This window comes from Erythrolamprus reginae, chromosome Z, assembly GCF_031021105.1.
Source record: "Erythrolamprus reginae isolate rEryReg1 chromosome Z, rEryReg1.hap1, whole genome shotgun sequence".
NCBI classification, from domain to species: Eukaryota; Metazoa; Chordata; class Lepidosauria; order Squamata; family Dipsadidae; genus Erythrolamprus; species Erythrolamprus reginae.
Window position 1 is genome coordinate 147,161,415 of NC_091963.1, and position 27,397 is coordinate 147,188,811.

Genomic DNA, 27,397 nt, shown 5'->3' on the forward strand with positions numbered 1-27,397 from the left:
CGTCCACGAAGGCTTGTTGTTTGAATTGTTCTTTTTTAATGTTGATACCCTGGATTAAATTATTGTTTCTTATGTTATTTAAGAGTGTTTCAATGGCCAAAATAAAAATCAATGGAGCTTGACAGACTCCTTTGGTTATTGGTATTTTTTCAGTAATCGCATTGTTGAAAAGAATTTTCGCAGATTGTTGCGAATAATTAGTTTTAATTAAATTGAGGAAATTTTAACCAAAGTCCATATATTCAATTTGTGTAATAAAATATTCCCATTGTAAACTATCGAATGCCTTCCTTAAATCCATAAATATTAAAGCTGCTGGTTTATCGAAGTTTTTATCGTAATGTTCAAGGGTGTTTAATATTAATCTTGTATTATTTGTTATGTTTGTTGAGGGCAAAAATCCATTTTGATCTGAGTGAATTATAGTGTTTAATATTTTCTTAAAATGGACTGCGATTATTGAAGTACAGATTTTATAATCAGTGTTGAGCAGTGATATTGATCTATAATTTTTGAGATATTCCCTGTTCTGGTTATCTTTTGGAATTAACATTATGTACGCTTCTGACCAAGATTTAGGTACGGTAATTTGGCGTGTAACAATGTGTCATTGTAAATATGTAACAATATTTATTTATTTATTTAATTATTTATTTATTCTATTTTTATGCCGCCCTTCTCCTTAGACTCAGGGTGGCTTACAACATGTTAGCAATAGCACTTTTTTTAACAGAGCCAGGCTATTGCCCCCACAATCCGGGTCCTCATTTTACCCACCTCAGAAGGATGGAAAGCTGAGTCAACCTTGAGCCGGTGATGAGATTTGAACCACTGACCTTCAGATCTACAGTCAGCTTCAGTGGCCTGCAGTACAGCACTCTACCTGCTGCGCCACCCCGGCTCATTATGAGTTGCAATATATCTATATGCTGTTTATAGAATTCGGCAGGAATTCCATCCGGACCAGGGGTTTTATTGTTTTTTTGTTTTGCAGTTCCGTAATAGTAATTACATCATTTAGCATAAGTCTTTGTTCATCTTTTATTAGTATTTTTTCATTTTATTGTAAGTAGTTTAGTATTGTTTTATTATCTATTCCTACAGTATTGTATAGTTGTTCATAAAAGTCATGTATTATTTGTCTTTTATCAGTACATTAGTAGATTTCAAATGTCCGAGGTTGTTGTATAATGTCTCGTATGTTCTTATCTAATTTTTGATGAGCTAGTTTGGAAGCTAACCTTCGACCCGGTTTGTTGGCGGATTCAAAATACACTTGTTTTGCCATTTTTAATTTATGGGAAAGTTGCTGTTGTGTTATTAAATTCGTTTGATGTTTAATGGTTTTTATTTCTGCCAGTGTTGAGGTATTTTGAGGGTCCATTTGCAAAGCCCTTTCCGCGTGTTCTAAAGATATATTTAGTTTTTGTAAGTTCTCTTGTTTTTCTTTTCTTTTATTTGATGAGTAAGATATATAGATTCCTTGAATAAAGGCTTTGGTAGTATCCCATACAACTTGTTGTGAGATTTCACCGTTACAATTGCATTCAAAGAAAGTAGTTAGTTCACGTTGTATTTTTTCTTGGAATTGTTGTTGGTTAATAATTGTGAGTACATGGACCATCTTTGTGATTGGTTGTTTTCTAGTTTTCTGAAAATTATTAGTAGAGGGTTATGGTCTTCCCAGGTAGCGTTCTGTATTTGTATGTCTACAGTTTCATTTAAAATTTCTATGTTGGACCAAAACAGCAGCTTTGGAAAGCGCTCAAGCAGTGGTGGTATTAGGGTGGAAGGACAGCAATAAATGGACAATCCAGAATTGGTACTGGTACGTGGTGGACCACATCCACTTTGAAATTATGGAAATAAGATTAAATAACTTTGATGAAAATAAATTGGAGAAGCTGATGGCACGATGGAATAAGGTGAAAGATTATATCTTAAGTAGAATATATGACGACAATGTGAAAAATAAACTCCAATCACTCTTTGTATGTAAAGAAATGTAAACCGGAGCCAAGGAAGAAATTGAAATTTACTGTAAATAATTTAACCCCCTAAATGGTGGAGGGGTTATTGGTGTTGGGCACTTTTTCTTTAAGATTTTTTTGTTTATTTGTTGTGATAAAAATTTAATTAAAAAATATTTTTTTTTAAAATGTATATGTTGGACTAAGCCATATCGATACGTGAGAAAGATTTGTGTGGTGGGGGAAAGAACGTGTATTGTTTAGAGTCGGGGAGGTAGTACAGTATCTCCAAATACTGTATCTTTTAGTGCAAATTTGTAGGCTAAAGAGTCAAATGTAGATGGGAGTATCTTCCTTAATTTGTGCTTGGAAGTGCCTTTATAGTCCTTAATTCTAATTGAGATGGCGTTAAAGTCTCCAATTATAATAAAATTTGTTATATCCAATTCTAAAACTTTTTTGTGGAGATTTTTAAAGAAAATAGATTGCTTAGTAGAGGGGGCATATATTCCTATAATATAAATTTTCTTGTGTCCTAAATTTAATTGTACTATACGTGTTTGACCAGTTTGATCTACATAAATAAATTTTGGGGAAAATGTCTTTTTAACATATATAGCTATGCCTCTTTTTCTGACCGAAGCCGATGCGGTAAATAGTTCTCCAATACTGGGAAAATATAGTGAATTCACCGCATCTTTTAAAATGTGTTTCTTGGAAACATACTATATCATAGTTATAGATGATTAATTAGTGGGGTGGAAAAATTCAAAAAAGAATAGAATAGAATAGAAATTCTATTCTGTTGTGAACGGAGCAGAACAAAATTTGTTATAAACCAAGTGTGATTGGACACACAAGGACTTTGTCTTGCTCTCAGTGTTCATAAAAGAAAATATAAGTTTGTCAAGAATCGTAAGTTGCAACACTTAATGATAGTCCAGCTACAAATAAACAACCAACTCATATTGTGTAATTGCTTCCACCCAAATCGCTGCTTTGTTTGACCGCCAACCAGTGAATCTTGAAACACATAGGACCGCAGTTCTCAGCATCTCTTTATGATTTTTCTTGGAATTCTGGCACTTTTTGCTCTGCATTGTAGAGGGCGTCCAGTTGAAGATGGAACAACATGGGCTTTGAAGGGAAAGCTATTGGAAGTCTCGAAGATCTGGATACAAAAAAATCTGGCACCCCGCAGACCTGTGAGACTACAATTCCCAGCACCCTCTTTGGATTCCCTTGGAATTCTAGCTTCAAAGTCTGCAAGGCCATCCAGTTGGAGGTGGAGTCAAGCAGAAATTCAGGGGAGATCCTAGATCCAGGCTACATCAACCTGGTTCCCTCTATATGTGCAAGACTACAACTCCCAGCATCCCTTTAGCACCCCCCCCCCTCAGAACTCCAGGAGTTAGTTGCTCCACAGTCCGGAGGGTGCCCAGTTGGAAATGGACTGGAACGGGAATTATGAGAAAACTTTTGGAGGCCTTGCAAAAAAGAAAATAAAAAGCCTGTCAGCACACAAGACTACAACTCCCAGCACACCCGAAGGGTAGCCTTATTGTTTGCTCTCGCCCGTTCTCGTAAGCCCCGCCTCCCCAGTGCTCTTGCGACCAACCCTTTCTTTTCCCGCCACTTTCTCGAAGCGGGAGGGAAAGGTAAGGAAAGTGTCGCGCATGCGCGCGCCGCCGACTCCTCTGAGGGAGTGGTTCTTGGCAGTTTTCAGTTACGTTACAAACTCGCAATTTTAAAAGAAAAAAAAGAAAATGCCGCTGGTCGCAGCGTTATAGCAACGCAAAGAGGCGGCCTGCTTGGTTTCCCTCTCTCCCCCACCTCAGAATGAGTTTGGAGTTAGTTCCCATCATCCTAAGAGCCACGCTGAGGAGGATGGTGGCTGTAGTCCATCAAGGAAAATTGAATTCGGGAGCAGGAGGTTTCCCCCTCAAAATTACCTTCCCTGCCTTCCCTGCTACTTGGCTTAGATGACGGTTGAAGTAGACGAACCACGTTTATAGGCTGGCTAAGGCAGGGAATTTCCAAAGGGATGAAAAGAGCCATTAAACTTTGTTACAACCTTGTTAGAATCATGGTTTGTATCAAGTGGAGTGAATCACTGCGGGGATTTGAGGTTTGGAGACAAAGTGAATAACTACCCGTAGGAGCGTCTAAATTTCTCCTCAGCACTTTCTTAATTTTCTTTTCCTCTTTTCTCTCTTAATTCCTTATTTTCCTTTCCTTCTTACACCCATCTTCCTTCCCCTTTTTCTTATTTATATACTATACGCATATATCTTGTCAAATATAGACTTATCAAATAAGCAATTAAATATCCATAATGGTTAAGGCATCGTTAAAAAAATGTAAACAATGCAACTGCTTTACAAATGAGAGCCATAGAAGGAGAAATTATAATAAAAGCGATTTTTTTTTTTAAAAAAAGGGGGAAATCACACCAAACCCAAACAGTGTAATGATTAAGAACAGCATAGCTGAAAGAAAAATAATTTAAAGATGGCAATAGCTATTCAAAAACTTGTTTGGAGATGTTAACCTCCAATAGTAGGTTAGATCAGTGTCAAATCTATCCTTAAATAGATGCTCGTGAGTCCCCACACTCAAAGGACAAATCCTGTAGTCTTAAGAGAAACCCCAGCAAATCCTCATTATTTTCCTGCTGCTTCTGCTCTCAAATCAGATTTAAAATGTGAAAGTCATCCTGAAGTCACAATATGGTTTTTAAAAAAACCCCACATAAATCTCTGACCTTTTGCTTTAACCCGTGATTAAATCACATATACGGTAAATGGTATCTGTTCCCATTGATTGGATTGTAAATTTATCATACTTTTAACAATAGTGGGAATGTCCTGATAGTGAAGAAAGATTGGAGCTGCAGTTTTCATGATTTTTACATTAAAGAACCTCAACCAGTGTTCCCTCTAATTTTTTTGGGGGGTGGAAAAGTATAGTGTCTGAGCGGCAGTCCCTTCGGGACTGGGCGGCACAGAAATAATAAACAAACAAACAAATAAAAAACCCACCCTGTTTTGCCTCAGAGAATTTCAAAATAAAATACTGTACTGTGTGTCTATAACAGTGAGCTCATAATAGGGCAACTCTATCAATATCAAAATGCCACTTAAATAGTTGAGCTAGTTTCAAACTAGATTTTGATTTTCTTTCTCTCTTCCTTACTCCCATTCTTTTTCTTTTTCTTTTCCTTCCTCTCTTTTTTCTATCTGTTTCTCTCCCCTCTCTTCCTCTCTCTCTCCTTCCCTCTCACTCTTTCCCTCTCGGCTTCTGGGCAGGTTTGGAAAACTGAGTTGATGATGATTTTTAAGTGAGCGATTGCTCACTGCTCAGCTTAGAGGGAACTATGATCCTCGACTTCCCCTATTCCCTTGCCCTAATCTTGCATTACTGTCCTTACATAGAGCAAGCAGCACAAACCCTGGTTGATCTCCAGTTGAGACCCCCATAAGTCCCCTAATTAATTATTAAAAAGTCTTAAAAAGTATTGCTTCACTGCAGTTGGCAAGCAGATTTAAAGACTACAGTTTTTTCCCCCAGCCTGATTTCCAGATAAACTGGATTTCAGTTCTCCTAATCCTTAACCACCATAGTCAAAGGATTAGATTCAGATATTATATACCAGCAAACACCTTCCCCCCAACTTGGTTTGGTGAAAAATAGAATGTCTTTGTTATGTACAGTAATGTCAAAAGAGTGAAGATCATCAACCTTCAGTGAAAAATAATAATAATAAAAATAAAATGGAAGAAACCCAGGGCTACTAGAAGAAACGGGGGTGGGGAAGAAAACAGGATTTCATGATAAAAGTGACGCATTTTGCTGCCTAGAACATGTTGGTATTATGAAACCATTAATATGATGCCATAGCTTTTATATATTAACATCTGTACGTCCATTCTCTTCCCTCCCTGCTATGGATCTATGCCAAGAAATAGAGCAAGACTCTGCCTCCCTTCATACTTAGATTTTTCCACTCTCTTTTTCCTTTTCATGTCTCTGAACTCCACAATATTTTGATGGAATAATGTTTTATTTGTTATTTGTGGAACTCAATGAATAGTCATTAATAGTGAGTATGCAATGGGAAAATATCAGTCAATCACAGGGGTATCAAACTCAATGCCCGCAGGTTGAACTTGGCCCACCGGGTGGTTAGATCTGGCCTGCAAGGCTGCCCTGGTAACAGTGAGGGACCGGGCCACAGTGCCACTGCCAGCAAAAACAAAGGTTATTTTTACTAGCAGAGTGTTGCAAGAGGAGCCCTCCAGCCCCACCAGGGCTACCATAGATGCCCCTGAAACGAGGGATGTCAACCTGGCAATGCCTCCACAGACCTCAGCCCCCTCAAGTAAAACTCAACTCTGATGTGGGCCTCAATGAAATCGAGTTTGACACTCTTGGTCCAGGGGTGGGTTGCTCTTACTTGCCTACTGGTGCACTGCATGCATCATGATGATTCGCATGCACTCCCCTCATGCGATTTTGCTTCTGTGCATGCACAGGTGATAAAAAAAATCTTATGAGGGAACATTCATGCATGTGCGATTTTACTTTTTGCATGTGCAAAGCAAAAAATTCACTGAAATCATGCACTTGCAAGCCTCCCCTCATGTGATTTTGCTTCCACGCATAAGTAGGAAGCAAATTAAACCAAAAATAAATAAAAAAAGATGGCACCGTGCGACGGACTGGCGAAAACAGCACCAGAGCCATCACAAATGCACAAATTGCGCAATTCACGGGACACTACTAGAATGGAGTTCCGGGGCGCACCAGTAGGATCTCACCACTGCCCTGGTCAATCAGAATAGAGCTGGAAGGGACCTTCGAGATCATTTAATCCAACCCTGTGCTCAAGCAGGAGAACCTATACTATTTCAGACAAGTGATTGTCCAGTCTCTTCTTAAAAACCTCCAGTGATAGAGCACCTACAACTTCTGGGGGCAAGTCGTTCCACTGGTTAATTGTTCTCATTGTTAGGAAGTTTCTCCTTAATTCCAGGTTGCTTTTCTCTTTTCTCCATCCCTCCACTGGATCTATTGTCCTAATACAGTTGCAATCATCCTTTTTCAGTTCTTATAAGACCGGACCATACAATAATACTCAAATGATGATGGTTGTGATGATGATGTGCTACTTTCTGCCTTTTTCACCATCTTTTAAAGAAAAGAATATATGAGAAAAGAAACTAACATAGTCAAAATTTAATCCATTTAGTAACACTAACACAATCTTTGATATAAATGTATTCTTCAGTTGCATATATTTTCTCCCCTAATGGAGGAATGTTTCACCTTTGTTTCCAATCCAATATTTCCATCAAGCCTTGTCTAAATGCCTGGATTTTTTTTTCTCTACTTCTCTCTCCTTCTGTTTTTATAATTCATTTGCTAAATTTTAATTTGTATCACCTTTCGAATTCTACTTTTTCATCCATACAATTCTTTTTATAATGTATTAAAAATTTAAATACAGAATAAGAACTGACAACCAATATTTAGAATGGGGAAAATAAAGAAGAGCCAAAGACCAAAATACAGAAATACAGAAATAAAAAAGTCAGTTTCAGTTTTATTTTGCTGCAGTTATAAATATAAAACAGCCTTTTGTTCTATGGTTACAGCATTAGTGACATTTTTATTATAATCCTGAGAACCATATATCATGGTTTAATTCTTTCTGTTTCCTGCAAAACTTCAAATTCAATTACAAGTCTTTCTAGTAAACAATCTGACACATCCTTATTCACAATGCCTTTCTGCCTTGCAGCATGGATTGGTTTCATTGCAATCAGTGCTTCATCCAAGAGAAATCTGACTTTTCAATTACTAGCTGTGGACACATATTTTGCCAAAAATGTGCTGGTACAGGTAAGTATGAAGAGGGTTTTTCTCCTTTAGAGCCTTTTGTATGTGTGCATGCCACCCAGCACAAAATGAGTAAAAGTCAAAAGAAATAAAAATGACGCCTCCTTCAAATGTGTCTGACTTCTAATGACCTCTTTGACACTTCTGTATTATTTCCTTGGTAACAGTACATATATTTTACCACATTCTAGCTTGAGCTACAGCTCTTGAGATTTCTGATAGCTTCCTAGCAAAGTGTCATCCAACCCCAAACCCCCTTCACATTTAGAGATCAGCCAAAATCCTTTTAAAGGGAATATAAACAAAAATTGGCTTGCTAATTTTAGAAAAACCATCCATTTTTCAATTTCAGACATTATTATATATTTATTATTATATATATATTTATTATTATTATTATTATTATTATTATTATTATTATTATTATTTATTGGATTTGTATGCCGCCCCTCTCCACAGACTCGGGGCGGCTAACAACAGTAACAAAACAGTATAATCCAATACTAAAAAAGCATTTCAGTATCATATTAACATATTACATTTTTAATCTTGTTAGATAAATGTCCTTCTTGTGGAACAAGATGCAAATATCTGTCTCTAAAAGATAATGTAAGTTCTGATATCTATAAGAAAGATTCATTTTTCTTTCTTTTTCTAAAAGTCTTTGAACTCAGACTTTGTATTCTAACCTATTGGGTGAATGTGTCAAATATTTAAATTATAAGAGCAAGAAAGCCAAATAGTGAGCAGGATTTAAAAAATAAACACAACCTGAGTATTAAACAATGAGTTTAATAAAGCTCTGGTATTAGTAGAAAGTGGATAAATATTAATTTATAAGAAGCCAAACAAAAGACATTTCCTGAAAACTTGAGAATGATTTATTATGTACGTTTAATTTGAAAAAATAATTTCAGCTACCTAGCAATTGGAACCTCATTATGTATCCCAATTATATTATGGAGAAAAATATTCAAATATTGCCCATCAATGCTATGTACATATGGACTCAGTCACTATAACTTATTTTAAAAGGCTTCTATAAAGATAGGTGAGAGAAGAAAAATGATTTTTTTAAAATTACTTATTTCAGAATATTTTTCCTGTTGTTTTTCAATATTCCAAAAGTGATATTCTTCATACTACACTACCTTTTGCTCTTTGGAAAAAAGGCAGGAGAAAATATAATGACATAAAAAAACTGTTTAAAAAAAATCAAAATCATATGCACAAGAATTCCGAATAGCTGGATAGACATATTTCAGTTAGTGAAATGATATTGGAAAGGTGATATTTCAGATATACAACCAATTAAATAAACTCTGAAAAGTTTAATATATTTTACCTTTTAGATTATAAAGAATTTAACTCTTGGTCTGCTTTTCTTGCCTTCAGATGAAACAAGAAGTAAAGAAGTTTTTCAAAAACCCTGTTGAAACAGCACTCAACTATATTACTCATATCTCTCAGGTAAAATACCATTTGGGGGTTATATTCCCATAGATTTTAGTTGCGCAAAAGAGGGAGAGTGATTAAAACAGGTATGTAAATACTGAAGTTATTCTGACCCACTTAAAAGTATTTGGAGGTATGTCCATCCATGTAGAAAACACAAATGAACTACTTCCCTAGTCAAACATGTTCCCTAAAATTAAGGTACATTTTATTTATTTTCTTTTATTTTTATTTATTGATTTTGTCCATTGCACAATGAGAGTTATATTGGGCATACATATAGTAAATATATAATGAAGGTTATAGAGGATATACTCATAGTAAAATATATCTAAGAAAGAAGAGAAGAGAAGAAATAGGAATAAAATATATCAGTGAAAGAATAGAATAAATATAGGAAAGAAGAATGGTATAGGAGATAGAGGAGAGCAATAGGACAGGACAGAAGGCACTCTAGTGCACTTATACACACCCCTTACTGACCTCTTAGGAATCTGGAGAGGTCAACCGTGGATAGTCTAAGGGTAATGTGTTGAGGGTTTGGGGATGACACTACAGAGTCCGGCAATGAGTTCCACGCTTTTTATTCCATTATTAATAGATTTTATTTTATTTTATTCCATTATTAATAGCTTTTACACAATGAATAGATGATCCAAGGTCTGCTAGAGGACTGGTTAATAACCAATCTGGGGAAAGGTTAATTCTGTAGTAATAGTCATCCCAAGTTTGCCAAGCAAGCTAATCAATTACAATAAAAGAGCCAGATAAGTATTGTGACGGGCTAGTTAATCAACAGAAGAGGTTTCAGCAGAATCAGCTATACCTGAGCATTAAAATCCACCATGACAATCCTTTTCCTAATCCCATCTCTTAAACCAGATAGCCTAGTGCGCTCAGATGAAGAGGAGGGGAGGGGAACCTTTAAAAATGGAATGGATCTATATTTTATTCTACATCCATTATTTTTATTTATTTTCTTAAATTATATTGCTTAATTGAACTTAACAAACTATATTGTAACTACTCTTTTTTTAAATTATTAAAAAGTTTTTATTTACAAATATACAATAAATACATTTAATTACAATTGACAGTAAAGAACATTTCAAACTACAGAAAACAATCGTGTCGAATTATAGTCTAAACAATATACATTTGACAAGAGACTGAGACAAATAGACCAAAAAAGGTCGATAAACATACAAACATACAGAAAGAAAGAAAAGGAAAGATAAGAGTAGAGGGAAGGAAAGGGTGGGTGGGTGTACGGTAGATCTGTATTGAGATTGTGAACTAGATATATTTTCAGTAGCTCATTTCCTTATATCTAATATTTAAGATTATAGATAAATAAGAGAAAGCGTTGAATAAATCAAGATAAAGAGGTTTTAAGAAATCCAGTCCAATTTTAGAATATATATCGATGTCTCATACATCTATTGAAAAAGAAAGAAAGATTTAATACCAGATTTGTATCTGTTTGAATATATACAGTTCTTAACATTTGTTAGGCAAGTTGCAACTACTCTTAATTACAGTAGATCCGAAAAATGGGCAAAACTGTTACTTTGTGTTCAATATTTCCCACAGAAGCCTCTGATAAATGATCCCGCAGTTCTAAAATCCTTGGATAAAAGAGAGATCGGTGTGATCAGCGACAAAAGGCTTTCTTTTGTCAAAGCCAGTGACAAAAGGCTTTCTTTCTATGTTTGTTTGTGTTAAACCAAAAGATACTATATAATCTAGATTTTCATAATGGAAGTTTGGCCTCCAGAGTGCTAAGAAGAAAGTTAGGATGGTTGAAAACAGCAATCCATGCAATTTCCATGTAATCACATAGGTTTCCTTGTCATTTCAATAACTTTTTATGCGAGAAGAAAAGCAAACTTAAAAAACATCAAAAGTTCAGTCCTGAGAATGATACACACACACACACACACACACACACACATGTAGATTGTAACTGGTTTAGAAAACATCACATTTTTATCCATTCACATAGAATAGAATAGAATAGAATTCTTTATTGGCGAAGTGTGATTGCACACACAAGGAATTTGTCTTTGGTACATATGTTCTCAATGTACATAAAAGAAAAGGTACATTTGTCAAGAATCATGAGGTACAACACCTAATGATTGTCATAGGGGTCAAATAAGCAATGAAGAAACAATATTATTTTGGATGCTTATTTGCAACACCTTTTAAAATAGAAATTTCCTAATACAGTTTTCAAAAGATAAAATGGAAGTACTGTATTACCGTATATATAATTAATCATAACAGTGATAAAATAGCAGCTGCATCTCTTTAAGCCAGGGGTCCCCACACTTAGCAACTTTAAGACTTGTGAACTTCAACTCCCACAAGTCTTAAAAGTTGCCAAGTTTGGAGATCCCCTGGTTTAAACTATTAAAGGCCATGGAAAAACAAAGGACTCTCCCTGCTGTTAAACCACCATCACCCCGCTCTATATAATACATAAGTGAGCACCAACTACTGTATATGGAAGGAGATTCCAAAAGTTGGGAGGAAAGTGAGGGGGGGAAAGTAAAAATTAAGAATTTCTGATGGACAGATATTTTAATTGCTCCATTGTTTTCTGGAGATTATTTCTTATCTCTTTCCCCAGCCTAAGAATAGTTTAAATGCCCATTATTTCAATTTCTATGGAATTGTTTGTGTAACAGGCACCCGTGTTTAAGGGTTTGAGGGTTATGACACATTTCCCCAATGCACTAATTAGGCTGTAACTTGTTTCATAGTACTTATTTTTGATAAGTACTGATAAGATTTTTTCCCTGTAAATCAGACATGCAGTTGCTTAACATAAACTATCAAGCAAAAATTACACATGTCAGATGTATTCAAATAGGCAGTTCTGTACAGTATTGGGTCGTTGTCATCGTCCCTCCCCCAGCCTAGGTCCTCTTTAATTCTAAAAGTTAATTCTTAAATTCTCCTGGTTTAAAAACAGTTCTGGGGGTAACTAAGAAGGAAAGCCAGGAAATGTAATCTGGGACAATTAATACTCTAATAAATGGGTTAGACTTTAAGCTGTTGTAAGATTCCTTGCTATCATTCAGCTCACCTTGTGGATAATATTCATATCACCTTCTCATTTACAGCTTTAAGTACACAAAGTCTGAACTGTTTGCTCTATATATTATATATGCCTTGCAAACGAAGAACACAGATCACACCCCTGACTGGATGGAATATTAAAGTAAATATACGTATAAAATACTACTAGACCATTTGTCCTTCTATTCAGCTACTAGATGGTTCCAGGACTGGAGAATCTATGGTCATTATTTAATTGAAAATATTTATATAACCACCCAACTTATATCAAAATCTGGACGACTCCCAATTAGCAATTAAAATTACATCCATAATGCAAGACAGCATTATACATATAAACCATGAGCATTAAGAAATCTGGCACCAAAATTAAGGTCTCACATGCAGGCCGTTGTTAAATCCTCTTGCCCACCTCACTTTCTCCCAGCACTTTGGGGAACTTTGGGGAAAAGCCAGGTCTTGTGATTTTGGAGAATAACCTCCCTCTCCCTTGGAAACAAATTCTTTGTGTGTGTAATCACACTTGGCCAAATAAAGTCAACCCTTTGGACTTTGCCCCATGTCCTTTGCCTTACCTTTACTTCCTTCCCCTTCTCCATTCCATTAAGACCCATATAGGCCCTCTACATAGGCACTGTGCCATTACTGCCATTTCTTTGCCAGTTGTAATTCAAACAAGGCACTGAGCATAAGATAATGGAAACACAATAAAGATCAGTACAAAAAAAATAAATAGCAAAACAAACCACCAGTACCCTATGGAGCAAAATTAATAACATCCAGTCCATATCAGGAGAAGTGACTATTGTTATAATTTTATTTCCAAGGCTCCCCACCCCCACCCTCCCAAAAAAGGATGGGAAACAATCTGATCTGAGGAGGAATGGTGGTGGTCAGCTGGGTCCCTGAAAATGATGTGCCTTAAGAAACGTAATCCAGAAAGAGCCCACAGTCTTATTGAGTAAGCCGCCCTGAGTCTACGGAGAAGGGTGGCATAGAAATCCAATAAATAAACAAACAAATAAGTAAGTAAATAAATAAATAAATAAATACGCAAACCATTTGGAGAAGGTGATCCCATATATAACAAGACCTCAAGCCCTATTTGACTTTAAACCAGAAAACTGAGTTGTAATCATATGCTGCCTCTGTTGGTTGAGGCAGGGAGGATTCCGTTGAGTACCATTTGTTGGGGGTCAGGGGAAAGGGAGGCTTTTGCCTTCTCTTTCTGCTCAAGATTCCCATGGACAATTGGTGGGCCATTGTGTGACACAGAATGCTGGACTCGATGGGCTTTGGCCTAATTCAGCATGGCTCTTCTTATGTTATTATGGAATAATAGCTTTAGAAATGGTTACGGTATGTGTCATCAAATGATTGTCAATTCTGGTGCAATCTAAAAGAGAGGTGATCAAGGTATGAGGGACTGTGAGCAGAGATCTCCAATCTAGGAAATACGTCATTGGGCCAATCTCCCCATCAGCCATTGCTGCTGACCATCCTAGTTGAAATGTATGGGAGTTAAATTTGAATAATAATAATAATCTTAATGCCTTATTTTACTGCACCAAAGGAGTCAGAAGTCAATGCCGTTTTTATTTCCTTTTTCCCTTGCTTTCCCCCACTATCCTCTTCCCTTTTTATTTTTTCTAACTTACCTAATATTTGCTTTTGGATTTTTTAATGTATGTCATATTATAAATTAATAAAACTATGAAAAGGGCGGGGGGGATTTGAATAATGTTCAGAATGCCAAGGATTTCCTATCAGAAGCCTACTGTGATTTATAGGGATTAGCCATGTACGATCCGTATTCACAAGTGTATCTTCTGTTCTAAGTGATGTACCTGGACTTAAAAGGTTCTACACATGATGCTTCTTATATCCCAAAATGAGTTACAGTCATGAGACCAGAGGCTGAATTTCTTTGGAATCCTCTCAAGCCTTTTGGTCTTTTTTCTAGGTATGGGCATTCCAGAAGAGCCAGATGGACCTACTGGTCTCTTTCTACAAAAAAAATGCTTCAAAAGCCGAAGGAGCACTCCAGCAAGCTCTCCACAAACTAACTATCCAGGAAAAGTGAGATATGCAGATTGTGTTCATATAAGAGAGGAAAACAGTATACATATGTCTGCACAATACAGTATGAATATTAAATTATCTTATTCTCATGGAGGAGGCATATAATACACTGAACATGCTGAAGCACAAAATAAGCTGCTTCATACAGCACCCTAAGCCACAAAGAGATCCAAAATAAGATTAACGGGTTGTGCAAATAAAGTTGCTAGGTCTTTCATTTACCTGCTTAGCCTACACTGTGAATAGAGCCTGTTAGTTTTATCTGTAGAGATTAATAAAGTTAATATGATTAACTTCACAAGATCTAGTTTCATATTGTCACTCAGTGAAGAACATTGCTGATTGATCAAAGGGATATTGTGCCTTCTTAAGACAACCCACCACTTTGAGCTGTTTAATTAAAAATACTTAAAACATCCCCCCCCCCCCAATATATCCAGAAAGCCATTCTTTCCTCTCCTCTTTTCCCCAAAACAAAGTTATTGAATAAGCTGGAAACATCCTGCAGTTGTCCTAATTGGTAGGGAAAAAATAAATACTTGCTTTATTTTTGATGGAGATGAAAATTCTGGCAAGCAAATAGGATTACAGTATATACTTTTCTAAAGAGGACTCTAGGCTACTGCTCCCTTCTGATGTCAGCCATTAAATGTTAAAACATGTTGATAATTTGTGAAGTGAAACTAATAGCTCACATGGCCCCAGAGGCAGCCCTCCTGCCTTTATTCTCATCACTGCTGAAGTGTTCTCTAGTGGGCTCTAAAGTACCAAGGCATATTATTATTACCCGCTGTTTCTGTTTCTCCTGCCTGCCACTTCCATATGTAGAGAACTAGAGGCTGTACAGAAGGAAAACAGGGAACTGAAGAAGAAGTACTTCGACCTGAAGGTAAGAAGTTTGGTGGAAACAATTATATTTTCTGTTATTTGGTTTCTTGTCACCCTCTGCTGGCAAGCAGTGATGACTGCCCTTCTGCTGTATTTTGTGAGGAGAGAGTAAATCAAACCCTTTTGCTTGTTAGGGATCCAGCTCTTGACCTCCAAACCCTCCCTTCTTCTCTCAACAGGCTTTTCCCAGGCAGTACCAGGATTGCAGGTCAGTATGTCTGTTTTGTCATTTGGAAATGCTAAATCAGGATTGGCAGCCCATGAAACAGAGGCAGCACTGTAAAAGATCTCCATGGCAAAACAAAAGAGCTGGGTCTTGACTCTTGAGCCATCATAGGCCAGCACTCAAACCCAGGACGAAGAAAACCTTCAGTGTTTAGGGGTGGGTGGGGAAAAGGAGTTATCCTAACTGATCAAACTCATTTCAATTTGATGCAGAAACAGCACCCCAAAGCCAATTGCCATCACTCCTCCATCACAGACAGGTACTGTAAGAAAGATAAGGATCCTGAATCCCTTCACTTGGTTCAGGGTAATATTTTGTGAACTATATGGATGTTTGCCTGGATCTCTGAGGACAATGAAGGATATTATGGGCAAATAATATATAAGTATAAGATTTCTTATTATCTCAGGCTAATAGTACGTCTATCAGTTAATCGAGGCCACATAGTAACTATTTCATACTTTACAGTTACACCACAACTAGTTCTTCAGCGTTCCAGTGAGATGGTCAGGTAAAAGTTCGGGTTTTTTTAAAGTTGGGGTGATTCACACTGTTAATAGTTTCTATCAAAAGCTTCTTGGATGGAGGGTTGTTGAGGGTTTTTTGGTAAAAATTGTCAAATACGGAAATAAACAAGGCAGCAAAAATGCTACATTCTAGTATACAGAAGTATCTTGGGTCCACCCAAAAATCTCAATTGGATGGTGAAAATATCCCAAAGTACGAGTTTGTTTTCTGGCAAAGGGTATTTTGGATTAGGTTTCCCAAGACAGCAACTATTCTAAATGTGCTCTGGATCCTGAAAGATTGCATAAAGTTTAAAAACTTGCTCAAAATTGAAGCAAAGAAACTGTTTTCTTCAAAAATAATAATAATCATAATTAGAATTCAGAATAGAGCTGGACAGGACCTTGGAGGTCTTCTAGTCCAACCCCCTGCTCAAGCAACAGATCCTATACTATTTGTCTATTCTAGGATGTGCATATTCTAGGTAGAATAAGTGTCTTTCCATATCTTAAAATCTCCCTGCTGTGGCTGGTCTTCAGTCTAGCTCCCTTATAGCAAAATTTTATTATTATATTTAAAATACCACATAAAGCTGATGAGTCTCCGATTGCAGATGTACTAGTGACAGCTCCTTGACATATTGTGTCTCTTTTCTCAGCCGTGCATCTTCTATGGATTCCATTTCTTCTGGTGTCAGCCATCCATCAAGCTGGCAGGTTAGTTTCTGCCCCTAGTTATAGTATTTTTCAGAGTATAAGACACCCCCCCCCCCAAAAAAAAACACCTGGGTGGAAATGTCAGTGTGTCTTATACTCCAAATATTGTAGTGAGAGGAGAGGGTTTGATACGGCGCCAATCAGTTGTTCTAGAACAGGCCGTGGTGGCAAGGGCGAACAGACTAAAACTGAACTTTCTCCTTGGACTGCTTGATTGTTTCCCCTCCACAGATTAATTGTGGGGGGGGGGGGGGGTTTCTCGGGGTGAGGATCTTTTTGAAGGTGTGGATGATAGTCGGACATGTCGGAGAAAAGAAGACAAACGTCAGCTTTGAGATAGTTCCTATCAATTACCAGAACTCTCTCTGTTTATACTTATTTTTTTCGCTCTCCCTAATAAAATAAAAAGAACAAATTGGAGTAAACCAAACAGACTTTTTAACTATCTAGGGTTTTTTTCATATCCCCCCCTCCCTTGTCTTCTTCTTTCCTGGCTATCTTTCTCTCCATATCTTTTTTCTCATTATTAGTTCTTTGTTGCCTTGAGTTGAAATAGGATGAATTGCTTGAATATGCTCTTCCCCGCCCTCCCCCTGGCAATTTTGTTAAAATTCCTTGCTAACTATACAGACTGTTTCAGGATTGATAGAAAAGTAAACAGTAAATAGACATATACCCATACTTACATATTTATAAAGTTATGAATTGTTTCTTTACTCTGATGAATGAATAAGCATATTATTGTGTTAGAATATTAGAACATAACAATTAGTTTTTGACTTGCTTATTAAATTAAATCTATATTATTAATTGTAGGATATTTAAGATATTGATGAATCTATACTTAAAGAGAAATCTGTTTTGTTTCATATATTGAGATAAGTTTTCTTTTTTATAGTAGCAAGTCTATCCCGTTCTAATTCAGCTCTATTAATGAATATATATATCCAGTTCACCAAGCCTCGGAGCCCTCCAGCAACCTCCTCAGAGCCCCCGACACCCAGTACATAAACAACAAGAAGAAAATCAAGGAAACAGTCACTACACTAAAAAACGAAGACGGTAATGAAATCAGAGACAACAGAGACAAAGCACAGCTGCTCAACACCTACTTTGCATCAGTCTTCACACAAAATGGAACCACCTACCAACCAATCTGCAAGTCTGCAACAAATAGCCCCGGAACCGAACTCAACATAGACAAAAACACAATAAGGGACTACTTGTGGGAGCTCAATGAGTACAAATCACCAGGGCCAGAGGGACTTCACCCCAGAGTCCTAAAAGAACTGGCAGACACCATTGTGGAACCCCTTCTCCTCATCTACCAAAAATCCTGGACCACTGAAGACCTTCCGGAAGACTGGAAACGAACTGACGTAGTCCCTATCCACAAAAAAAGTGAAAAGACTGACCCAGGCAACTACAGACCAATCAGTCTGACTTCTATACCTGGAAAAATACTGGAGAAAATAATTAAAAAACAACTTTGCCACTACCTAGAAACAAACAACATTATATCCAACAGCCAGCACGGGTTTGTCAGAAACAAATCATGCCAAACCAACCTCATATCATTTTCAACACCATAACCAAATCAGTGGACCAACACAACGCAGTAGACCTCATATACTTGGACTTCAGCAAAGCTTTTGATAAAGTTGACCACAACCTCCTAATCCACAAATTAGAAAAAAACGGGGTAGGTTACAACACATGCAGATGGATAAACTTGGCTGTCCAACCGCACGCAACAAGTCCTCAACAGTTCCAAATCCACATGGAAGAAGGTAGGCAGTGGGGTACCACAGGGTTCCGTCCTGGGCCCTGTACTCTTCAATATTTTCATCAATGACCTGGACGAGGGAGTAGAAGGGGAACTAATCAAATTCGCAGACGACACCAAGCTGGCAGGGGTAGCCAACACCCTAGAGGACAGGCTCAAAATACAGAAAGATCTAGACAGATTAACACTATGGGCCCACACTAACAACATGATGTTCAATGTTGACAAGAGCAAAGTCCTTCACCTTGGTAAAAAAAAAAACTAGACACACATACAGCCTGGGAGAAACCCCACTTAGCAGTAGTGACTGCGAAAGAGATCTTGGAGTCTTGGTGGATAATCAACTAAACATGAGCCAGCAATGTGCAGCAGCGGCCAAAAAAGCCAACACTATCCTAAGCTGCATCAACAGGGGGATACACTCCAAGACCAGGGAAGTACTAATACCACTCTACTACGCCCTGATCAGACCACATCTGGAGTATTGCATCCAGTTCTGGTCACCACACTTCAAAAGAGACATTAAAACTCTGGAGAAGGTGCAGAAAAGAGGAACCAAAATGATTAGGGGACTTGAAAACCAAGACTTACGAAGAGAGATTGTGGGAACTGGACATGGATAGCCTAGAGAAAAGGAGGGCCAGAGGGGACATGATATCTGTATATGAGGGGTTGCCAAAGAGAGGAGGGGGCCACTCTATTCTCCAGAGCACCAGAGGGCTGGACGAGGAACAACAGCTGGAAGGTGACCAAGGAGAGATTCAATCTAGAAGTAAGGAAGAACTTCCTGACAGTCAGAGCGATCAACCAGTGGAACAACCTGCCTGTGGAGGTTGTGAACTCCCCAACTCTGGACACTTTCAAGAGGAGATTGGAGTGCCACTTGGCTGGGGTGCTTTAAGATGCCTGCTCAGGCAGGGGGTTAGACTTGATGACCTGCCTGGTCCCTTTCAACCCTAACAAACAAACAAACAAACAAACAAACAAACAAACAAACAAAGAATGAATGAATGAATGAATGAATGAATGGGTGGCGACAAACAAGCTAGATGAATATTGGGAGGCAGAAACACATTCCCCTTGTTTTCCTCCCAAAAGCTAGGTGTGTCTTATAGTCTGAAGTGTCCTATAGTCTGAAAAATACCATAGTTACTTTTCTCGGGACAGTGAAACCATTGATAGACTGCTTTGCTTCATGCAGTTACTTAAAGTAGTTTTGAGAATGAAATTCCACTGATATCATCTGCCCAAATGAAAAGATGCTTTGGGACATAAAACACTCCGGGCTCTTTTTCTATTTAGCTGCACATGGGCAAAACTATCATTTCCTTAGCAATAATATGGTTAAAAATGTGGTTTTGTTGAGAAATCCTTAAAAACCCCAAATCCCCCAAAGTGGTTTACCTCCAACAAAGAGCAATGAATAATGTTAGCTCTAAGGTGTTTCTGAATATTTTAATTGTTGTCTTTTTAGCACTTTTGCTCCATTAACAGCCCTCCATCTGACTTTTAAAAAAATATTTCTTAATATTTTTGTAATGATTTTACATACTTAAGTCACTGTTCTTAGCTTTGTTGTACGCTGCTCTGAGTCACTACACAATTGAGATTAAATAAATGAAAATTCCTTTAAACTTTCCCCCCCTTTATTCAGCATACCACGAGAACCACCCCGGCGGTCTCTAGGAATGGTAAGTGTAACTCAGTGGTGGGTTTCTACTGGTGTGCCTTGCTGCTCCGTTCCAGTAGGAACCTGATTGTGTATTTGTGCGCACAACAGCTTTGCCAGGCCATGGGTGCTGCCATCTTTTTTTACAATCTTTACACATTTTTTGGCTCTCTGTGCATGCGCAGAAGTAAAATTGTCCCTGTGCACATGTGAAAGAGCCAAAATCGTAGGAGAGGATGTGTGCATAGGGAGTGCTCGTGCACGGTCACAATGCGCACTGGTAGCGAAAGGTAAGTGGAACCCGCCCCTAGTGTAACAGTCAATAAATTTCTGCCAAATTTAGATTCCAGGCAACAGAGCCAAAAGAAATAAAATCAAGAATCTTCCAGGGTTTCATTTCTACAGAAAAGCGTCATTTCACAAATTATTATTTGGAACAGAATTTATTGTGAAGAGAAACATTTATTCTCTGTAACAAATAAAACAATTTCTATTTGATCTACTCAAAACATCCTTGTTCTGTCTGGGTTCCCCCAGACCTCAACACCAACTGGAAAAAACAGCCAGACACTCTGGTAAAAGCCAAAAGTATTTTATAACTGGAAAAAATAAGCACAGAGGAAAACCTGTTCTTCCCAACAGACAGGATATAATACGGTACAGCAGGGTCCTGATGTCCAGACAATACAGCAAGCTTCTTGCTGGCACCCCCCCCCCCCAAGGTTTCAATAGTCAAAGGCACAAACCAGGATTCCAAGACGCCAAAGTTCACAGTCAGGTCCCACGACTCTCAAAGATAAAACTCCACAAGCCAGGAAGGGTGGGTCTGCCTTTTAGCCTTTCCCAAGAGCACCACACCCAAACCCAGCTGTTGCCACTTTAATGCTGAAAGCATTTAGCCAATTGACTCCGTCTCTGAGTAGCTCTTCGTTGTCGCAGATCAATTATGGCTTGTGCACTTTCCTCTAAGGAATCCAGGCTGCTTGCTGGGGAGAGCTCCCCCTGGTGGGACTCTGGCTGTCCTCCCTCTTCTTCAGCCTGGGATTCCTCCTCCTCGTCTGTCTGCACCTCCTGTTCCTCAGCCTCTCCCTCTGAGCTGGAAACCGACAGAAGGTCAGCCGTTCCCGGAGGGGCCTCAGACGGAACCACAACACATCCTTTTCTTCCATACCTACCCTTAAATTTCCCATCACCTTTCCATATGCTGTCCACCATTCATTGCATGTGTAACACCTTTACATTCTGTTTGGCAGCCACTCCATCTTCAGCCTCCATGCAGAGCTTATTCTCCAGGTGAGTCAGAGAATTGGGGAGAGGCCTTGATGATGGTGCTGCCCACGTATAATTTATACAGGTGTAAATTCAAAACATTTAGTTTTTCTTCCACAATAATCAAGACTTCTGTCATCCTCCTTCTTTAGGGCATCTCCTTCTACTTCTGAAACCCCCAATTTCAACATCTTCAGGCTTCAAACTCCGATGACGAGACTAAGTCAGAGTGCCAATAATCCTGGGCAGCCACAGGAAACTCCATACTTCAACCTCGGCATCTTTCCTGGTGACGAACACGGTTCCTCTTTGGCAAATTATATGTTTGTTCCATATAGTTTTCGTGCAGTATTTACACTACATTTAGTTGTGATGTAGCTCCTGATGTGAATTTGGATTATAATGATTTGTAAATAATAAAAACATCTAAGGCCCACTAGGTACAGGTGAATCCCAAAGCATTGGATTTAGCTTGAATTGCCCCTAAAGTTGTCATTATTCAGTACTGTTTAAAGTTAATAGAAAGAGAACCATACCCAGGGGATAATCCCATCAACTGTACTGTTTTTTCTTTTAAGTAAAATTAAAACCTTTGTCCTAATCTCCCTCATTTTTTCTTTTTCTTTTGATGCCTGCCTAACATTACAAGTTGGCCCAAAGTTATTGTGCAGTTTTTAATCCTGGCATTATGTATTCCAGAATGGTGAGGCCAATTAAGATTCAGCATAACATACAAATGCCAAAATTGACTAACGTGTTAAGATGGCCCTTCAAGTCCCACAGAACTTGCCCTCCTGTTCAGTTTCTTTCCTATTGCTTTTCTTCTTACAGATGCAACAGGTGCGTCTGTTCTTGACCACAATGCTGAAAGGCTGCGTCCCCTACAGGTAAATGTTAGATTGCACACAGGTAATCCCAAGGGGGCTTTTTTCAAGAGGCAACTGGAGTTTCTTTTTTCTTTTTTCCTTTTAAAGACCTTTCACTTCTCATTCAGCTCTAACAAGATAGTGGGGAATGGAAGAATTTCTATTCCTTGCAGACAGCTGGTTATTTGCATCCCGCTGAAACACTTGGAGGTTTATCTGTGTCCTCAGGGTAATCTGAGTTGTGTTACTGGTTCTGTAGTAGTCCACAATTTTCCTTCTGGAAATCCGTTCCTACAATTCCTACACTATTCCAAGGGTGTTCATCCAAAATCATGGTTCCACTCCCCACTATCCTATCAGAGCTGATGAAGCTTCTTGGATGAGAAGCTAAATGTCTTAAAAAGAAAAAAAGGGGGAAGTCTAGTTGCCTCCTGAAAAAAAAGAACTTTGGGGGCATCCGTGACCTGGAAGACTAAGAATCTTTAGAGACTTGTAGACAGGTAGTTCATACTAAGAAAAGCTTCACTCATTTCAATTGCTTTTCCTTTTCTGTCATTCTCAGCTGCGATTCACACCTCACTCTACACCATCCTTTCTCCACAGGTAAGTGAGACAAACATGGATTCTTCATTCTCACCCGGTCAAGTGTTATAAGCACCGCTTTGTAAAAGACGATGAATGTAATCCATATCCAAGTGAAATTATGGCTCTCCTCCCACCCACTCCCACTCTAGTTTTTATCGCCCTTGCCAGTAAGATGCAATGTTTTTTTTCTGTTAAAACAAATGTTAAATTTCTTTAAGTCCCAGCTTTACATTTAGAGATCTTAATGGCAGCATCCAAAGGAACAAAGTCCCATTTTTCCCTCATTCCTCATGTCATCTGTTAAAGTAAAATTGTAGTATGTTAAAATTACATTACTTGCCATCATCAGAAATTAGAATATAATTTTGCTGAGCAAATTAAATAGTGCTCAGAATTTAATGCAGTCCTAAACTGGGAAGACTGGTTTCACACAACTAGTTCATTGCACTTTCCCCCAGGTATTCATCCATCAGCCAAATCTATCAGCAATAATGGGGATGGCCAAAGAAGCTGTGCTCCTAAACATCATCCTAATATTAGATGCAAGACAGACTTTCCTGTGCAGATTTCCTGCAGTATAAATCTTCTGAATATTTGAGCCTGATTAAAAAACAATCCGTTAGTAATTGAGTGGTGCCATTAGGAGACCCTGTTTTAGTTAAAATTCTATTTAAATATTTTTCGTGACTTGAAATAAGCCATTCACAGTTGCTTGAAGCCGACTGGTGTATGAATCGTAGTAAATAAAAATTATTATACAAGGCAAAGATTATTTATGGCACTTAGCTTATGTGCCATAATTTTAAAACAAATCCTTATAATGTCTTTGAGGAAAATGTCTAAAATTAGCTGGTGAACTCTGCAATAGCATTATTGATACATGGTGTTCTAACTGTCAATTATATCCCATTAAGTAACATGTGGGTCCTAGCTCCAATCTTCCTTTGTAACTAGATTTGTTAAGAAAATGTATTACATTGTATGTTCTCTGAGCTAAAATGCTTTGTGTACTTCCAAGGTGAAATATTCAAATAATTTAAACTACGTTGCTCATAATGTAGGATTATTGTATTTGCAACCAGTTCTGTCCTAGAACTAAAATAAAACAGATAAGCCTTTTAAAAGACTATACTTACAAAGAGGAAAAAGACAGATACTATTTACTGAACATAATTATTTATTAACTCATTCAATTTATTAAGTAACCAATCCACAAATCAAATTATTCCACTCAGTTCTATCTTGGACAAGTTACAGCCTTGGAACATTTCACTAAATATGGCATAATCCATGTACCACTTTCTCTTTACCTAAGGTTGATTAGCTTATTTCAGTACTTTTAAATTCTCTTGCCTGCAGGATATTTTTGTAAAGATTCTACTTACCGTATTTTTAAAAAAATGCCATTTAAATAAATAGAAATTTTAAAATACAGATGCTTAATCTCTGTCTAGTCTTCTACCTTTTCATACTTTTACAAATGTTCAAATTCTTCTTTACTTTCTTTCAAAATAATCTCAAAAACTATTCTCAGAATGTAAGGGTTTTATTTCCCCCCGTCAATCTGAGGGCAATGATAGTTTGACAAATGAAGATAACCAAGCATTTAGGAGTGTTTGCACTTTTTTTGCAAGAGGCCACTCACAATATCTCTAAGTGTCATCGAATTCACGGTATCAACCAACTAGTATAGACCAGATACTGTATATGACTTGAATGGAAAAACTGGATGGCAGGGAAAGCTGATGAATCAAGGCACTAATGGAACAAGGAAAAGAAAACAGAGCAACTAAGAGAAATGATATGAAAGTCACATGATAAAAGAAGACCATCAAGAGCAGATATTATAAGTCATCCCAAAAATGATTTTTTTAAATGAAGGGGAGAATGAAAATGGAAGATAAATGACAAAATATCAATTTGAATGTAACAGTTACATTCACCATCTTAATTACCAGTGTAGAAACTAACATTTGTTTTTAATCCCAACATACCTTGAAGGCATGAAAATAGGAAAGATATCCTTAATCTGTCTTCTGTGTTTCTTTGATTTCGAAGAACTGGCTTATAAAAACTTTAACTGTTCATTTACTCAGGAAAATATAGTTAGTATGTGAACTTAGATCAGTTAAATCTTATGTATGGCTTTCATGAGTGGGGTTGCCAAATCTCTGCAATTCTGTTAACAAACAGCCCATTTTTTAAAAAATGAATTGGAAGAAACAGAATCTAGATAGATACATCCAAGAGTATACGTGAAAAAAAATCTGTATTCCAAACCTTAGAATATGTAACAAAATTAGGCAATTGTATAATTAAGAAAAACATCTAGAGGAAACAATATGAACCAAAACAATGCAATTAAATGACTGAAGTTTTTTTCAAAAAAATCATTTGAGACCCAGCTGATTGCTGAAGGCATCTGAAAGGTTGGAAACTCCTTCTATATATTATTGTGTTTCTGACTTCATAAAACAATGAATGGAAACAAAGCTAGTTTTGTTTTTAAATTCAGTGGCTCAAAGGAAGGGAAAAAAACATTCTAGAACGTAAGTCAACGCTACCAGCAGGAAACCTGGCTCCCACGATTTACTAATCTGTCTCACTGATCCTTCCGCCTGCTCCTTGGAGAAGTCCAACAACCTTTAGCATCTACACAGAAGTCCTTCAATCTTCGTCCTCTTCCTCTTCCTCTTCTTCATCTTCATCATAGTCTTCGTCTTCCGCCTTCATCATTGCTGCCGCCACCTCTTCGTCTACTTCATCGTCATCATCCCCCAAACACACTTCCACCTCACATGGGACCGGCAAGTGTGAGCGAAACCACTCCATCGTTTGCTCCGCACTCATTCCCGATTTGTAGCAGAGCATCGGCAAGTCATTCTCCTGCAGCTGCGCATGGGTAGCCCAATACTGTTCCAGGGGGCTTGTGTCTGGAAGATTTGAGCACGGCTGAGGAGGAGGAGGTCCTCCTGAGGACGCAGGCTCCGGACTCTGCACTGCATTGTCCCGGAACCATTTCAGCTGACCATGCTTCAGGGCGTAACGTGTGTCTCCAAACCACTGGATGATCTCTGCTCGGGGTAGCCCAGTTACCTGCTCTAAGTGGTGATAATCCTCTCTTCTGGCCCACTGCTGGTGAAGGAAGAAGGCCTTTAACAAATCCAGTTGTTCCTTTGTCTTCCGTCTAGGCTTCCGTAAAACCTCTGGCAAAGACATCTGCTGATCGCTTTCAGAGTGCTGATGGTTTTGACGGTCCACGACGTTGGTTGTAACTTTAGAGGAGGACGGGGCGGCTTTCACCAAAGAACCCAGCGGAACAATCACCGGGTGGTGCCCGCCATTAACAGCAGGAGTGATGGACTCAGCGGGCGGTTGGGATGCTGCAGGAAAACTCCAGGCCATCGTGTGAGAATCCGGAAGGTTATAATCCAGGCCGAGGCGTGTGATGGGTGGATAAGCACCGGAGACGGTCTCTTTGGTATTTTGAAAATTCACCATGATCCCTGAAGGTTCAAAATGTTCCTGAGATTTCTTATAGTGGGGCGACGGGGTGTTTTCCTGTAGTTTCCAAATGTCCTGAGTGATTGTCCCGAATTCTTTTGTCCCTGGAGCTGTATTACAATGATTTAGGGAGGTTAGAAAAGGTTGCTGGTTCTCCAGATATTTACTGGAGTAGTGCAGGGAGTGGGGAGCCAACTGCTGCTGCTGGTGGTGGTGATGGTGGTGGTACGAAGGGCTTTTACAAGTCTGGTGCCAGGAGCCGCCCTCATTGCCAGCAAGCAGGCAACTAAAGTGAAGCTGGTCTTGGTGATAGATGAGGCGAGCCCGAGTCTCTTCGATTTCCTCAGCGCTCCAACTGATGCCGCAGCGCAGCCGCTGTGCCATGAACCACGCCTTCACCTTCTCCATGTGCAGGCCGTGACGCAGGCAGAGCAAAGCTAAGTCGGAAAGGCTGGGATATGGGAAGTAGCTGAAAGTTTGCAGCAGGTGCTGGTTACCGTCCAGGTCACTTGTCTGGGCCGATTGAGTCCACACCAGCTGGAGGTCCTCAGAGATGGGCGGCAAGCAGATCAAACCTGCTGGTGAGACAAGGCAGCCAGGGGCGTCCTTATTGGAGGGCATGGCTGCGGTGGTTGAGACGTCTTCTCTCTTTGGGAATCGGCAGTGGGCTTTTCAGAAGAGCTGGAGCAGAAGGAAAAGAAAATGGAATGAGCAAAAGAAAATATACATCGATTGTAGGGGGAAACGTAAAAGGACACAGCAAATAAATGAGGCCAGGATAGAGCAGAGAATTCAGAGAAAAGGCGAGTGTCTTTGAATGTCCTATCTCAAATCCATTTTTCTCTCTCTGGTCACCACCCAGCGCACAAAACTACAATTTCAGTGT

The 27,397-nt window shown here is 38.5% G+C and overlaps 2 protein-coding genes across 2 annotated transcripts; one reads left to right on the forward strand and one right to left on the reverse strand.

Annotated features, from left to right (window-relative positions):
- Positions 1–7,774: 7,774 nt before the first annotated feature.
- Positions 7,775–27,192, forward strand: RNF212B (ring finger protein 212B). The gene is made up of 15 exons (XM_070767072.1): positions 7,775–7,874; positions 8,428–8,480; positions 9,267–9,341; positions 14,377–14,492; positions 15,324–15,384; positions 15,563–15,591; positions 15,822–15,868; positions 16,078–16,120; positions 16,775–16,832; positions 20,273–20,309; positions 21,541–21,580; positions 21,709–21,845; positions 22,388–22,443; positions 22,985–23,025; positions 23,466–27,192. The coding sequence occupies exons 1-15, from the start codon at positions 7,775–7,777 to the stop codon at positions 23,497–23,499; spliced, it is 927 nt and encodes a 308-aa protein (XP_070623173.1). The 3' UTR covers positions 23,500–27,192.
- On the reverse strand, positions 24,167–27,132 carry HOMEZ (homeobox and leucine zipper encoding). Its single transcript, XM_070767070.1, has one exon. The coding sequence runs from the start codon at positions 27,130–27,132 to the stop codon at positions 25,675–25,677; it is 1,458 nt and encodes a 485-aa protein (XP_070623171.1). The 3' UTR covers positions 24,167–25,674.
- Positions 27,193–27,397: the final 205 nt, after the last annotated feature.